This window comes from Corythoichthys intestinalis, chromosome 13, assembly GCF_030265065.1.
Source record: "Corythoichthys intestinalis isolate RoL2023-P3 chromosome 13, ASM3026506v1, whole genome shotgun sequence".
Classification (NCBI taxonomy): Eukaryota; Metazoa; Chordata; class Actinopteri; order Syngnathiformes; family Syngnathidae; genus Corythoichthys; species Corythoichthys intestinalis.
In genome coordinates this window covers 20,354,303-20,367,721 of record NC_080407.1, presented here as the reverse complement: position 1 = coordinate 20,367,721, position 13,419 = coordinate 20,354,303, and the positions used below count along the sequence as shown (strand labels likewise).

General features: G+C 40.3%; 1 protein-coding gene across 1 annotated transcript; it reads left to right on the top strand.

Annotated features, from left to right (window-relative positions):
• The first annotated feature begins 249 nt into the window (after nucleotides 1-249).
• Nucleotides 250-12,992, top strand: LOC130927867 (gastrula zinc finger protein XlCGF57.1-like). Its single transcript, XM_057853963.1, has 3 exons — nucleotides 250-638; nucleotides 5,779-5,892; nucleotides 10,138-12,992. Exons 1-3 carry the CDS (start codon nucleotides 503-505, stop codon nucleotides 11,448-11,450), a joined length of 1,563 nt encoding a protein of 520 aa, XP_057709946.1. The 5' UTR covers nucleotides 250-502; the 3' UTR covers nucleotides 11,451-12,992.
• The last annotated feature ends 427 nt before the right edge of the window (nucleotides 12,993-13,419 follow it).

The following is a 13,419-nucleotide window of genomic DNA, read 5'->3' as shown; positions in this document are numbered from 1 at the left end:
AAGAACTACACCTCCCATGATACTTACAGGAGAAGTGATCACGCTACGATCCCACTGTTAATTTTTTCGTCTATCATGTCAAAATATAGATTTGTATAAGAAGTTGTATAACAGATATATTTTTATTTTGAAAGGGAAGTTTTATTTTGAGCTGCTTTTGTTTTTTATTATTGAAATAGACGGGTTTTACGTTGTGATTGGGCTGGAGACTGTGAGACTGTCTTTCCCATCATGCAATGCTGGTGGAAATGAAAAAGACTGGCCAAGGCGGAGCAGTTTTTTCTTTGTGCACGTTTTGTTTTTCCTGGATTTCAGTTACTTAACTAAATCGAAGTTTCGACGACGTGTCCAGCACTAGCCACATTACGGACTCAAACATCAGTCATCTTCAAATCTGGGCACTCGGTGAGGTTTTGTCGCCTACTTTAGCCTAGCCTAGCTGGCCAACCGCTAACAAAGCTGCAAGGCACGTCGTCAAGCGTTCAGAAATCAAGTGAGTAGTATGTTCGCGAGAACTACACCGGCTGCAGAAAAGTTGCAAAAGGAACTTTGTGGAGTGAAAGAGGAGCCCCCGCGTCACCAAGATTCGACTGTGTGCAAAATAATGCACGCAATGGTTGTTCTTCGCAGACTAGAAGGTTGGTTCACTTTCGATGATCTGTATTGTACACAAGGGTGAAAATGGCTAGAATTTCTTGCCGGTGTTCTGTCAAAATTTGCTCTGCAAAATTTGTCAGAACACACCTGTTCTGTAACACCAGAACTCCCTGACGTGAAAGTCGCCACGGAGCCAGAAATTGTATGTATTTATTTTTCATTCAAAATTCTATTTATCAATGATTTGCAAAATGATTGTTAGCAAAAACGGCAATAACCCCAACCTCCATCTCCTAATTGTTATTTTCCCACATTTCCTCATATGCTAAATGCCAAATCTCTATTTTAACAAGGGGTGAAAGTGGCTAGAATTTCTTGCCGGAACTCCCCGACGTGAAGGTCGCCACGGAGCCAGAAATCGTATTTATTTATTTTTCATTCAAAATTGTATTTATCAATGATTTGCAAAATGATTGTTAACAAAAACGGCAATAACCCCAACCTCCATCTCCTAATTTTTATTTTACCTCATTTCCTCACATACTAAATGCCAAATCTAAATTTTGACAACTTAAGAACATAGGATATATATTCAAATTGAAGTTAATGTAAACATTTACTTAAAAAATAATAATAATAATAAAGATATATGTAACATACATTCACAAAAATAAGTACAAATGACTTATATTCTGCAGAGTGAAATGGAATATTATTTTGAAGATTGCGCAAACATTAACTTTTTTAAATCATAAGGAAATGAATAAGTAGCCTAACATAAATGAACAAATATAAGTCCAAAGTGCACATTGACAGCTAAGATGTTCTGAACCTCCCCATCAGAGCAAATAAAACTAAATATGATAAATAAGCCTCCTCAACTCTTTCGTTTCGCTTAGATTTGATCCATTTTATGTTGCATTGCCCTTTTTTGTCGCATCAATTCAACAAGCTTTTTTTTTTTTTTTTTTTGCTGTTCCAGAAAACATGCACATTTAAACCAATCAGAGCTAACCATATATGCTGATCACAAGTCAGTATGTCAGCCAGTTGAATGGATAAATGAGTCCAAACGTTTTGCTTTGCTGCGTGCATTGGCACATTGACGTGACTCATTATTGTCAGACTTTGATAACTGCAGCAGCTGGGGAAACCTCCATGCCGTCCGTGGAATGAAATCAATAATAAATATTGGTGGAAACGCATTACGCTACACAAGCACTTTATTATGCTTGTTGTGAACACTTGTGTATGTAAATCTGATGTTGGTAGATTGTTTTCTTTTTGGAGCTGAAATGCATGTATGGCAGCTTAGCATTTTTTGTTTTGTTTTGTTACATAGCGTTATGACAGTTGCTGTCATATTTTCAGAATCAAAGCACTGTGTACCGGAAAAGCATTCAGGCCCTGAATCTTATACCGGAACTGCGTTCTGGCCCTGAATCTTATACCGGAACTGCATTCCTGACCGTTCTGGCCCACTTTCACCCCTGATTGTACACCAGTGTTCCCCAAGCTTTTTGCGCTACGGACGAGTGTGATGTGCGCCTTATTTTCCTGGACCGGCAATTTGCGGCAGAAAATGACAGTAAAATAAACACGAAGGGGCTGAAAACAAACATTAAGTGCAGGGAAAATGTAGCTCTCCATACGCAGAATCTACTTTTTCTTTCTTTTTTTTTCTTTTTTTAACAACGGCCTTTCCTAAAACTTGGTCGCTGCCAAGATGCTCTCAGTGCATTCGATTTTGTTGGCCCATTTGCTAGCTTTTAGCCTCATATTATGCAGAATGGACTCTGTTGTAAGCTCATTTTATGCCTCTTTCCCCGTAAACAAGCTTTCGTCACCCCCAGCACACAGCCAAGAGCAGCTAACGTTACTGTTTACAGAGCAGGGCGTAGTGGTAGTGATAGGCTGCATCGGAGGCGGTCAGCCCCACCAGGTCGTGCCGCGGCAAAATTGTTTCATTTCATGACAAATGAGAATTTTTTTCATTACAACTTAATTTTTTTACCCAATAAGAACCATAAAAAGATCTATTTGCAAAGTTTCATTCTGCCTGGGAACACCTGATTTTCCTGTTTTTTTTTTTTTTTTTTTTTAAACAATTTGAGGGCTCGTTCATTAGGGAAATCGGCAATAGGTGGTCCATTAATAGTCAAAGTCAAAATATGAAGGATTTCTTTATTTGTAAAACTGATTCGAAAACACAAGATACATTCAATATTCTTGATTTTAACGGAGGCAGCAACGCGCTACATAAAGGATGTCGCTGCTTATTCAGCGACATTAGCCCTACGTCATAATGCGATTTTCTTCAATTCTCGTAGTAGTAGTACGAGAAAAAAAGTCGAATTATTACTACGAGAATAAATGTCGAATTAATATTAGGAGAATTAATGTCGAAAGCATCTTGTGGTTTAGAATCTGTTTTACAAATAAGGAAATCTCTAATATTTTTCGTCATCTACATCAAATTATAATCAAGACGGATTTATACTAATGCTTCGTCATAGCTCTCAGCTAAGATACATGTACAGTGCCTTGCAAAAGTATTCGGCCCCCTTGAATCTTGTAACCTTTCGCCACATTTCAGGCTTCAAACATAAAGATATGAAATTTAATTTTTTTGTCAAGAATCAACAATAAGTGGGACACAATCGTGAAGTGGAACAACATTATTGGATAATTTAAACTTTTTTAACAAATAAAAAACTGAAAAGTGGGGCGTGCAATATTATTCGGCCCCTTTACTTTCAGTGCAGCAAACTCACTCCAGAAGTTCAGTGAGGATCTCTGAATGATCTAATGTTGCCCTAAATGACCGATGATGATAAATAGAATCCACCTGTGTGTAATCAAGTCTCCGTATAAATGCACCTGCTCTGTGATAGTCTCAGGGTTCTGTTTAAAGTGCAGAGAGCATTATGAAAACCAAGGAACACACCAGGCAGGTCTGAGATACTGTTGTGGAGAAGTTTAAAGCCGGATTTGGATACAAAAAGATTTCCCAAGCTTCAAACATCTCAAGGAGCACTGTTCAAGCCATCATATTGAAATGGAAGGAGCATCAGACCACTGCAAATCTACCAAGACCCGGCCGTCCTTCCAAACTTTCTTCTCAAACAAGGAGAAAACTGATCAGAGATGCAGCCAAGAGGCCCATGATCACTCTGGATGAACTGCAGAGATCTACAGCTGAGGTGGGAGAGTCTGTCCATAGGACAACAATCAGTCGTACACTACACAAATCTGGCCTTTATGGAAGAGTGGCAAGAAGAAAGCCATTTCTCAAAGATATCCATAAAAAGTCTCGTTTAAAGTTTGCTACAAGCCACTTGGGAGACACACCAAACATGTGGAAGAAGGTACTCTGGTCAGATGAAACCAAAATTGAACTTTTTGGCCACAATGCAAAACGATATGTTTGGCGTAAAAGCAACAGAGCTCATCACCCTGAACACACCATCCCCACTGTCAAACATGGTGGTGGCAGCATCATGGTTTGGGCCTGCTTTTCTTCAGCAGGGACAGGGAAGATGGTTAAAATTGACGGGAAGATGGATGCAGCCAAATACAGGAACATTCTGGAAGAAAACCTGTTGGTATCTGCGCAAGACCTGAGACTGGGACGGAGATTTATCTTCCAACAGGACAATGATCCAAAACATAAAGCCAAATCTACAATGGAATGTTTCAAAAATAAACGTATCCAGGTGTTAGAATGGCCAAGTCAAAGTCCAGACCTGAATCCAATCGAGAATCTGTGGAAAGAGCTGAAGACTGCTGTTCACAAACACTCTCCATCCAACCTCACTGAGCTCGAGCTGTTTTGCAAGGAAGAATGGGCAAGAATGTCTGCCCCTCGATGTGCAAAACTGATAGAAACATACCCCAAGCGACTTGCAGCTGTAACTGGAGCAAAAGGTGGCGCTACAAAGTATTAACGCAAGGGGGCCGAATAATATTGCACGCCCCACTTTTCAGTTTTTTATTTGTTAAAAAAGTTTAAATTATCCAATAAATGTTGTTCCACTTCACGATTGTGTCCCACGTGTTGTTGATTCTTGACAAAAAAAATAAATTTTATATCTTTATGTTTGAAGCCTGAAATGTGGCGAAAGGTTGCAAGGTTCAAGGGGGCCGAATACTTTTGCAAGGCACTGTACATAATAACACAACTTTTTTTCTGGTAGCAATAGTGCGACTTTAATCTCGTCGTTCTTTTTTTTTTTTTTTTTGGGCCATAATACACTGCCATACTATATCACAACAATAATAATAGTCCTTCTGTTAACGGACCCACAACTTTATCTTTCCAAAATACTCATCTGAAATTACAACCAGTGACGTCGGCAACGAACAAATGCTTTGCTAGCAAGCGACGATTCAGGTCAAAGACACGTCATAAAGAACTTAAATGTTACGTCAATGTCAATATTAAGGTCATTTTCACAGGTTTTAAACAGAATTACATTCATTAACTTGTAATGCCCTTCTGTGGATCTGTCTCCCGATTTCCAACTCTGCGACAACGTAGTCAGCCACAAGCTTGCAAAAGAGGAACCGATGTAATTTCAAAATAAAGAGTGTAAAGGAACAATTTGGATTTGATGTGCTATTTCGGACAACTTCTGGCAAATAGTGCGGAAATAATGAGCTAAATATATTCAGATAGATGTCATGCTAAATTATACAAATTGAAAATGATTAATTAAAATGTATCTTTTTAAATGCAGAAAAAAAACATCTCATTTGCAAGACGTGGCGGCTTTTATTATGGTGTGGTCGTGTGCCACACCCTTCATTGACTGACGTTGGGCTGGCTGGTATAGGTGTGAAAACACCCCTGTAATGGCGGCCAACCACTGGAGGGCGACATAGACAAATCACTAGTTGGATTAGTCATTGGTTTCAACATTAATTTCAATTGGTATTGAATATTTTTTCATTTATTTCAATATTTATTTCATTCTTGCACTCTTGTTCGTCTTGTAACTGCATGAAATTATTTTATCTGTCATTGGCTCATCAAACTCGACGGACAAGGTTTGAGTTGATCGAGTCAAGCTAACACAAAAGAACAAAAAAATGTGCAAGGAGGAATTTTCACCCACAGAAAACAACTTTGAGGACACACGTTTGCAAATGAAGAAATAAGATTTGTTTGTGGTCTTGCAGATCTATATGTCATCCAAGCCCATCGTCTTGAGCACCAGGAGTCTTCTTGCGTCAAGGGGGAGGAGGAAGAGTCACCATACATCAAGGAGGAGGAAGAGTCCGTTCACATTAAAGGTCATCCCAAGTATTGTTTTTTTTTTTTAGATGAGAAAGACATCCTTCTCATAAATACGAAAATGTCTTTCAGTCTAATATAGTGGACTTGCTTTCTTAGTAGCTGTGCAATGGACTCATGAACCGACGTAAGGTCACGCCATGGCATTGACTTGACTGTTGTTTGCAGATAGATAAACAAATTTGCTTTGTTTGAAGTAATTACATGAGGTAGATATATTACGCGCAATTACAAGTGTAGAACAGACACACTGAGTAGCGCAAACAACCACACCACATCAAGTGGCACATTTACTCATAGGCAGTGTTGTTAATCTTACTGAAAAAAAGTAATTAATTATAGTTACAAATTACTTCTCCCAAAAAGTAATTGCGTTAGTAACTCAATTACCTGAATGTAAGAGTAATTAGTTACTTGGCAAAGTAATTGGTGATAATTACTTTTTTTTTCTTTTTTTTTTCCCTCAAAAAAAAAAAAAAAAAAAACATTGGCCACACTATGTGAAGTTTTTTGTGAAGGTTTTTGGTACAATTGGCCCGAGCCCCATTCTTTACCCTAATTTACTCTTTACCCTGAATCAACTGTTAAAAGTTGTTAGAATTGCTCCCATTATTGCATTAGTTCCCTTCTCTCTACTTTCGACATATGAAAGTTTTAAAACTGTTTCATCATTTAAAGATGGATTCAAGTCAAGATTTTGCCCATTTAGAAATATTTTATATAAGAAGTTTCTTAGGTTTGCTAGGAAGGTTCTCTACAACAGAGCCATCCTAAAAAGTCTACTGCTTCAAGATGGCGGCTGTCTACTAACGCATTTAGTGTCTGTCATTTTGCATCTAGTTATATCTATATACAGTACATGTGGTATCTACCATGTCTACCATATCTACCATAACATGCGGGCGTAGTTTGAAGGCTATCGGCAACAACATGTATTATTGGAGCTACCTAGCATCGCGTTTGTTCGACGTCACAACTTTCTTGCCTCCTCCACACTCCTGCTCTGCTCTGTCGTCTCAGTGAGTCAGTCTCCCTCAGACTTTTCGACCAATATAGTAACGCATAGTAACGCATGCCTTTCCGTCCTCAGTAACGGTAACGGCGTTGCCAAGATGAGAAAAGTAATTAATTAGATTACCCACTACTGAAAAAAATAACGCCGTTAGTAACGCCGTTATATTGTAACGCCGTTATTAACAACACTGCTCATAGGGATGTGACAGTTAAAGGTAGAGATGTCCCGATCCGATATTTGGATCGGATCGGATCGGACGCCGATATGGGCAAAAAAATGTGCATCGGTATCGGATTGGAACACGGAAAAATTCCGATCTAGACTTCCGATCCAGCTTTTTTAAAAAAAATCCGGTCCGGGTTTTCCAGCGCACCAATTTACAGAATCCATTCCAGTTTTTGCTTCAGTTTCCCTAAAATCCGGTCCGCATTTTACGGCACACCTTCAACACACTACATTTACATTACCGTCTCTAAATTTACCGAGAGACTTTATCGGTAAAAAATATCAGCTGTGTGGGATCATTTCACCTGAAAGGACGACAAAGACGAAGAGGCAGAGTGCAACATATGCCACAAGAAAGTCAAGCGTAGTGGTAAAGCTGCAAGAAGTTTTAATACAACCAACCTAATCAAGCATTTAGCGAAATACCACCACAAAGGAGTATGTTCAGAAAACCGAAGACAAAAAGAAAGGTCCTACGCAACTAACACTGGCAGAAACTTTTGCTATGTGTGACAAACTGGCACTCGACAGTCCCAAAGCGCAGGGAATAACAAGAGTCATTGCCGAAGAATTCATTCTGGATGACGAGCCATTATCTCTCGGGAGTAAAAACGCACCATCCAACACTTAGAACCACTGTACAACATGCCCAGCCGTCATTACATCCTTGTGCGATTCGGCCGTGGAAGATTCTAAAACGATTCACAAACATCCAAATTCCGATTATTGAAATATGTCACGTAAAGCGGAACTAATACACAGCGCGGTCTTCGGGACGCAATGCGGTCAGTTTCTCATTGCGTCCCGAAAGTAAACATAATGCTGGTCATAGACCCGGGTAATGCCAATGCTCAACTCACGTCTTTAGCTCAACTCATGCCGCTGGATAAAAAACACAAGAATACCTGACTGCTGCTGACAGCCGCTACAAACTACGTCAACGTCGTTTTACTGTAGATAATAGATATCATGTGTATATAGAACTAGATGCAAAACGACAGACTCGACTGCATTAGCAACATTGAAGTATTGAAAACCACATGCGTTAGTAAACAGCCGCCATCTTAAACATATTGTATAGCTCTTACAGAATTACATTTAAAATATGTGGTGTTCATGGCTCTTTCAGCCAAAAAGGTTCCCGACCCCTGGTATAATCTTTTAGAAATGTTTTATAAACATAATATCAAGTACACTGACATACACAGGCATCGTGCAGTGGCAATAGAAAACATTGAGTAACAATCAAATGCTTATATTCAACCAATTGATATTGGACAAACACGTTAGTGTGTTTGCCAGTGATTCATTGCTTCCAACTGACAAGTTAGCTCCGCGCGCAACACTGCAGTCAGCCAGTTTTTTTTTTGTTTTTTTGGATCGATTAGTTTTCCCCAAGACCGACGGCGTTCAACGCTTTTGATTCGTAGCCTTAAACTTGACTTAGTCCACAGACAAGATTCCTAGTCGTCGAAAAGAAAGTTATACTCACCCGCAAGAAAATGTTTATAGACGAACACGAATGCAAGTACCGTAAATTCCGGACCATTGAGCGCCCCGGATTACAAGCCTCACCCAGTACATTTTTAAGGGAAAAAGAATTTTGTACATACATAAGCCTCTCCTGCCTATAAGCCGCGTGTGCCCACATATTAAACTGAAATATTTAAAAAGAAATACACAGTTTTCCAAGTTTAAATACCATATTTTAACAAATCGGGTTATGATACAGCGCATGACTTACAGGTAAGGGAGGTGCGGAAGAGCAAGAGACGTGCTGTCGTTGTTGCGAGTGTGTCTGTGTGTGTGCGTCGGCTGCTAGAGGCAGCAGTCGTGTGTTGTTCGACGAGTTTCCAAAATAAAGAATTGCAACCTAACTTAACGGGTTACTATTTGTCATCGTTACAATACCTTAACTTTTCTTTCCAAACAGCGCCAGCAACACGGCACTTAGCTGACTCCTCAAGCTCACTCCTTAGCGTGTCGTCCTCTTCATCACGCAGCAGACCGGCTTTTCGAAACCCGTTGGTGATGGTGGATTTTTTTTCACGCTGCTCCACGCTGTCAGACTTTTGCAAAAGTTGCTCTTCGCATACGACCACTTTTGTAAACGATCTGACGCCGCTGGCCATCCAAGCCTTCAATTCAACTCGGCACATCATATCCATTTCTTCTAGCATGATGCGGGTATGCTAATTCTTGCCTGGCACGGCCAGACTGTTCTCCGTGTGTTTTTCAAACATGTTGAATAAACTCCGCTCTCCTCGTATGTTTACTTCCGCGCGCAATTCCCTCGTCCCGTCCGTCGCTGATTCGTCCACTCCGCTGTCTGTTTGCTGTGGCTTGCTCCGCTCTGAAAATTGTATCCGCTTAATGGTGGCCAGACTCAATAGCTGGAACAGCGGTGAGTCTGGAGTACCAGGCTATGCTAATTCTACGAATGCACAAAGATGAGGGTCTGCTACTTTTTTTCGTGCACAAAGCACAAACTTAAAATACGGGTAAGAGTGCCAACTAGCGTCTTCCTCGACACACATATTCCACGTGTCTTATGCTTGCATTTTATGCTCGAGCGCTCCTGGCGGTCGTTAGAAAAATTGATAAATTGGCCGCATCATCGCATACGCCGCAGGATTCAAAATGAGGGAAAAAAGTAGCGGCTTGTAATCCGGAATTTACGGTATGCATCTTTTAATTCAATAATGCTTGCAATACGCTGTTTTAATGACGTCATCACAAGAAGACAATGGTTCTTCACACGATTCATCTTCAAAACATTTCAACCAAATTTTTGGCCGATAGTTTTCGGCGCCGAATTTTCGGACGCATCTCTATACGAAACAATGTCTCTTGTGGATCAAACTTAAACCGCATATTTTTTTGATAAATACTTTTTAAACCTGCACCATGCACTGAATCCACGAAACCGCAAGGGATCACTGTACTTGTTTCAGACGCAGTGGTAGTCCATAAACTATATCAATGGTTTTCTTGTGTCTTGCAGGTTTCAGAAAATACTTCAGTGCTGAGCGGCAGCTGCCAGACTATCCTGGCGTGAAAGAGGATGTTGAGCTCCCCCAAATCAAAGAGGAGGAGCCAAAGCCCTGTCAACAGAAGCAACTTCCAATCAAAAAGGAGGAGGAAGAGCTGCCATGTGTTAAAGAGGAGGAAGAGGAGGAGCATATCACCAGGTCGACTGGTGAGCCCTTGAAGAGTGAAAATGGTCCAAGTGAGGCCGGTAGAGGGGCGGAGCCTCCAAGCGGCAGCAGCAGCAGCAACTCGACAGAAGGATTGCAACCAGACATTTTCATCGCTCCGTCAGACAGAAATGGCGCCACGTCACACTCACCTTACAATGATGATGTCCGTAAGACATCACACGGTGACGACAAACTCTGCAAGTGCTCTCAGTGTGGGAAAACCTTTGCTAATAAGTATACTTGTCGGACACATATGAGGAGTCACACTGGTAAAAAGCCTTTTCCCTGCTCAGTTTGTGGTCAAGGATTTTCTAAAAAAGGAACCTTAAAAAGACACAAAGGAACCCACACTGGCGAAAAACCTTTTTCCTGCTCAGTTTGTGGTCAAAGATTCAGGTGCAAGAGCAACTTAAACCGACACACAAGTACCCACTCTGGCGAAAAACCTTTTTCCTGCTCAAATTGTGGTCAAAGATTCAGTCAAATGAGCACCTTAGAAAGACACACAAGAATCCACACTGGTGACAAACCTTTTTCGTGCTCAGTTTGTAATCAAAGCTTCATTGAAAGGGAAAACTTAAAAATCCACACAAGAACCCACACTGGCGAGAAACCTTTTGTCTGCTCAGTTTGTGGTCAAAGATTCAGTCAATTGAGCACCTTTAAAAGACACACAAGAACCCACACTGGTGACAAACCTTTTTCCTGCTCAGTTTGTAATCAAAGATTCACTGAAAAGGTAAACTTAAAAATCCACACAAGGACCCACACTGGCGAAAAACCTTTTGCCTGCTCAGTTTGTGGTAAAAATTTCAGTCACAAGAGCAACTTAAAACGACACACAAGAACCCACACTGGCGAACAACCTTTTTCCTGCTCAGTTTGTGGTCAAAGACTCAGTTGCAAGAGCACCTTAAAACAACATACAAAAACCCACACTGGCGAAAAAGCTTTTTCCTGCTCAGTTTGTGGTAAAAAATTCACTCAAAAGCAAAACTTGAAAATACACACAAGAACCCACACTGGCGAAAAAGCTTTTTCCTGTTCAGTTTGTGGTAAAAAGTTCACTCAAAAGCAAAACTTGAAGACGCACACAAGAACCCACACTGGAATTTAAAAAAAAAAGTCAAAGCAAAAAATGCTTTTTTAATCGAAGCAATAAATTAAAAAAATCATGGGGAAAAAAAAAGTTAACATCGTAGCACACCAAAAAAAGTATTGGAAGCTAATTGTGCCTCCAGGTCAGTTAGTTTTGGAAGTTGAAGCACGATGACATGGAGGACAACTTGGAACGGTTCTTGCGGTCAAGAGATATCCCTCACGCGCATATTACGCGCATGAAAAAAGACAAGTTGCATATTCACACTGTCAACATTATCGATGTCAAAAAAGCAGCATGGATATGGACACCTCATACTGTATGTTGCCGCTACCGTTGTGCCTGTAATGTAAATTAGGTTATAGCATGCATCACCAAGTGTTGAAAAAAATGCAATATTATTACATAGGGATAAGGTAACTGAATAAGACGCTACGCACTTCAGGTGCACGGACCTTCGCTGGGGACTATGACAAAGCATTAGTATAAATACTTCTATTGATTATAATTTGATGGAGATGAGCCAAAGGAGTTCTTCATCCACGAAGCAGAGTCTAAAATATCGAGTCAGGAGATGCAGAATAGTAATTATAATTAGTATAAATACTTCTATTGATTATACTTTTATGTATATAAGCCAAAATATTAAGGATTTCCCTGTTTGTGAAACCGATTCTAAAAAACAAGATGCTTCAATATTGTGGTTTTCAATGGAGGTGAAGCACTATGTAAAGTAAGCAGTTGTTTTACGAAAAAGTCAAAGGTTCGCAGTGAGTCAGCAACAGGCAAACTTTTGCGAAATAGACAATGTTTATTGATTAGACATTGCAAATAAATGAAGTTTATTGATTACAATCCCACAAAGGCAAGCAAAAACAAATATAACACAGAATAACCACCGCGCTAGGTCTAGATTGTCACTGATAACATCTAAAACCCCTACGATGCAGTTTAAACACACACAAGCACAAGAAACAATGGCGCTAGATATATTAGTTGTCGAAGCTAAAACACCCCCACGCCACAGCACAACGAGTTCCCTGATAATGAATCAAGCTCCCACCTGTCGACAATGAGCGGAGAGCCAAACGCTCCTGGTCTGAGCATTCAAGGAACCACGCCAAGCGATCACATTAATCCTCTGGCAGACTCTGGCGTGGCCCGGAAATGTCCGGCTCTTTATTGGCACATGCCACGTGAGAACAGAGATGGCCACCCCCTGCTCTCAGGAGGCACACTGCCTGCCCAAAAATGGTAATCTTAACATGTTTTGCTCAACCTCTTAAGGAGATGAGTCTCGTGTCCAAATATGATTGGTTCACTCGTTGTACTTTTTAGCAGCAGCTGGTTCGCATCAAATATCTTGGTTACCATAACAATGAGCAAAACTGCGTCAAAGTGGCAGGCATAACCTGATAAGAAGTTGTACAGTCAGTCCAAAAGAATGTGTGCTCATAAAAACAGCAATACACAGTTAGTTACTCTTTACTACAAAGGCAGTTATTGCTATATGTGTGTAGTTATATACAGTGCCTTGCAAAAGTATTCGGCCCCCTTGAACCTTGCAACCTTTCGCCACATTTCAGGCTTCAAACATAAAGATATAAAATTTTAATTTTTTGTCAAGAATCAACAACAAGTGGGACACAATCGTGAAGTGGAACAAAATTTATTGGATAATTTAAACTTTTTTAACAAAAAACTGAAAAGTGGGGCGTGCAATATTATTCGGCCCCCTTGCGTTAATACTTTGTAGCGCCACCTTTTGCTCCAATTACAGCTGCAAGTCGCTTGGGGTATGTTTCTATCAGTTTTGCACATCGAGAGACTGACATTCTTGCCCATTCTTCCTTGCAAAACAGCTCGAGCTCAGTGAGGTTGGATGGAGAGTGTTTGTGAACAGCAGTCTTCAGCTCTTTCCACAGATTCTCGATTGGATTCAGGTCTGGACTTTGACTTGGCCATTCTAACACCTGGATATGTTTAT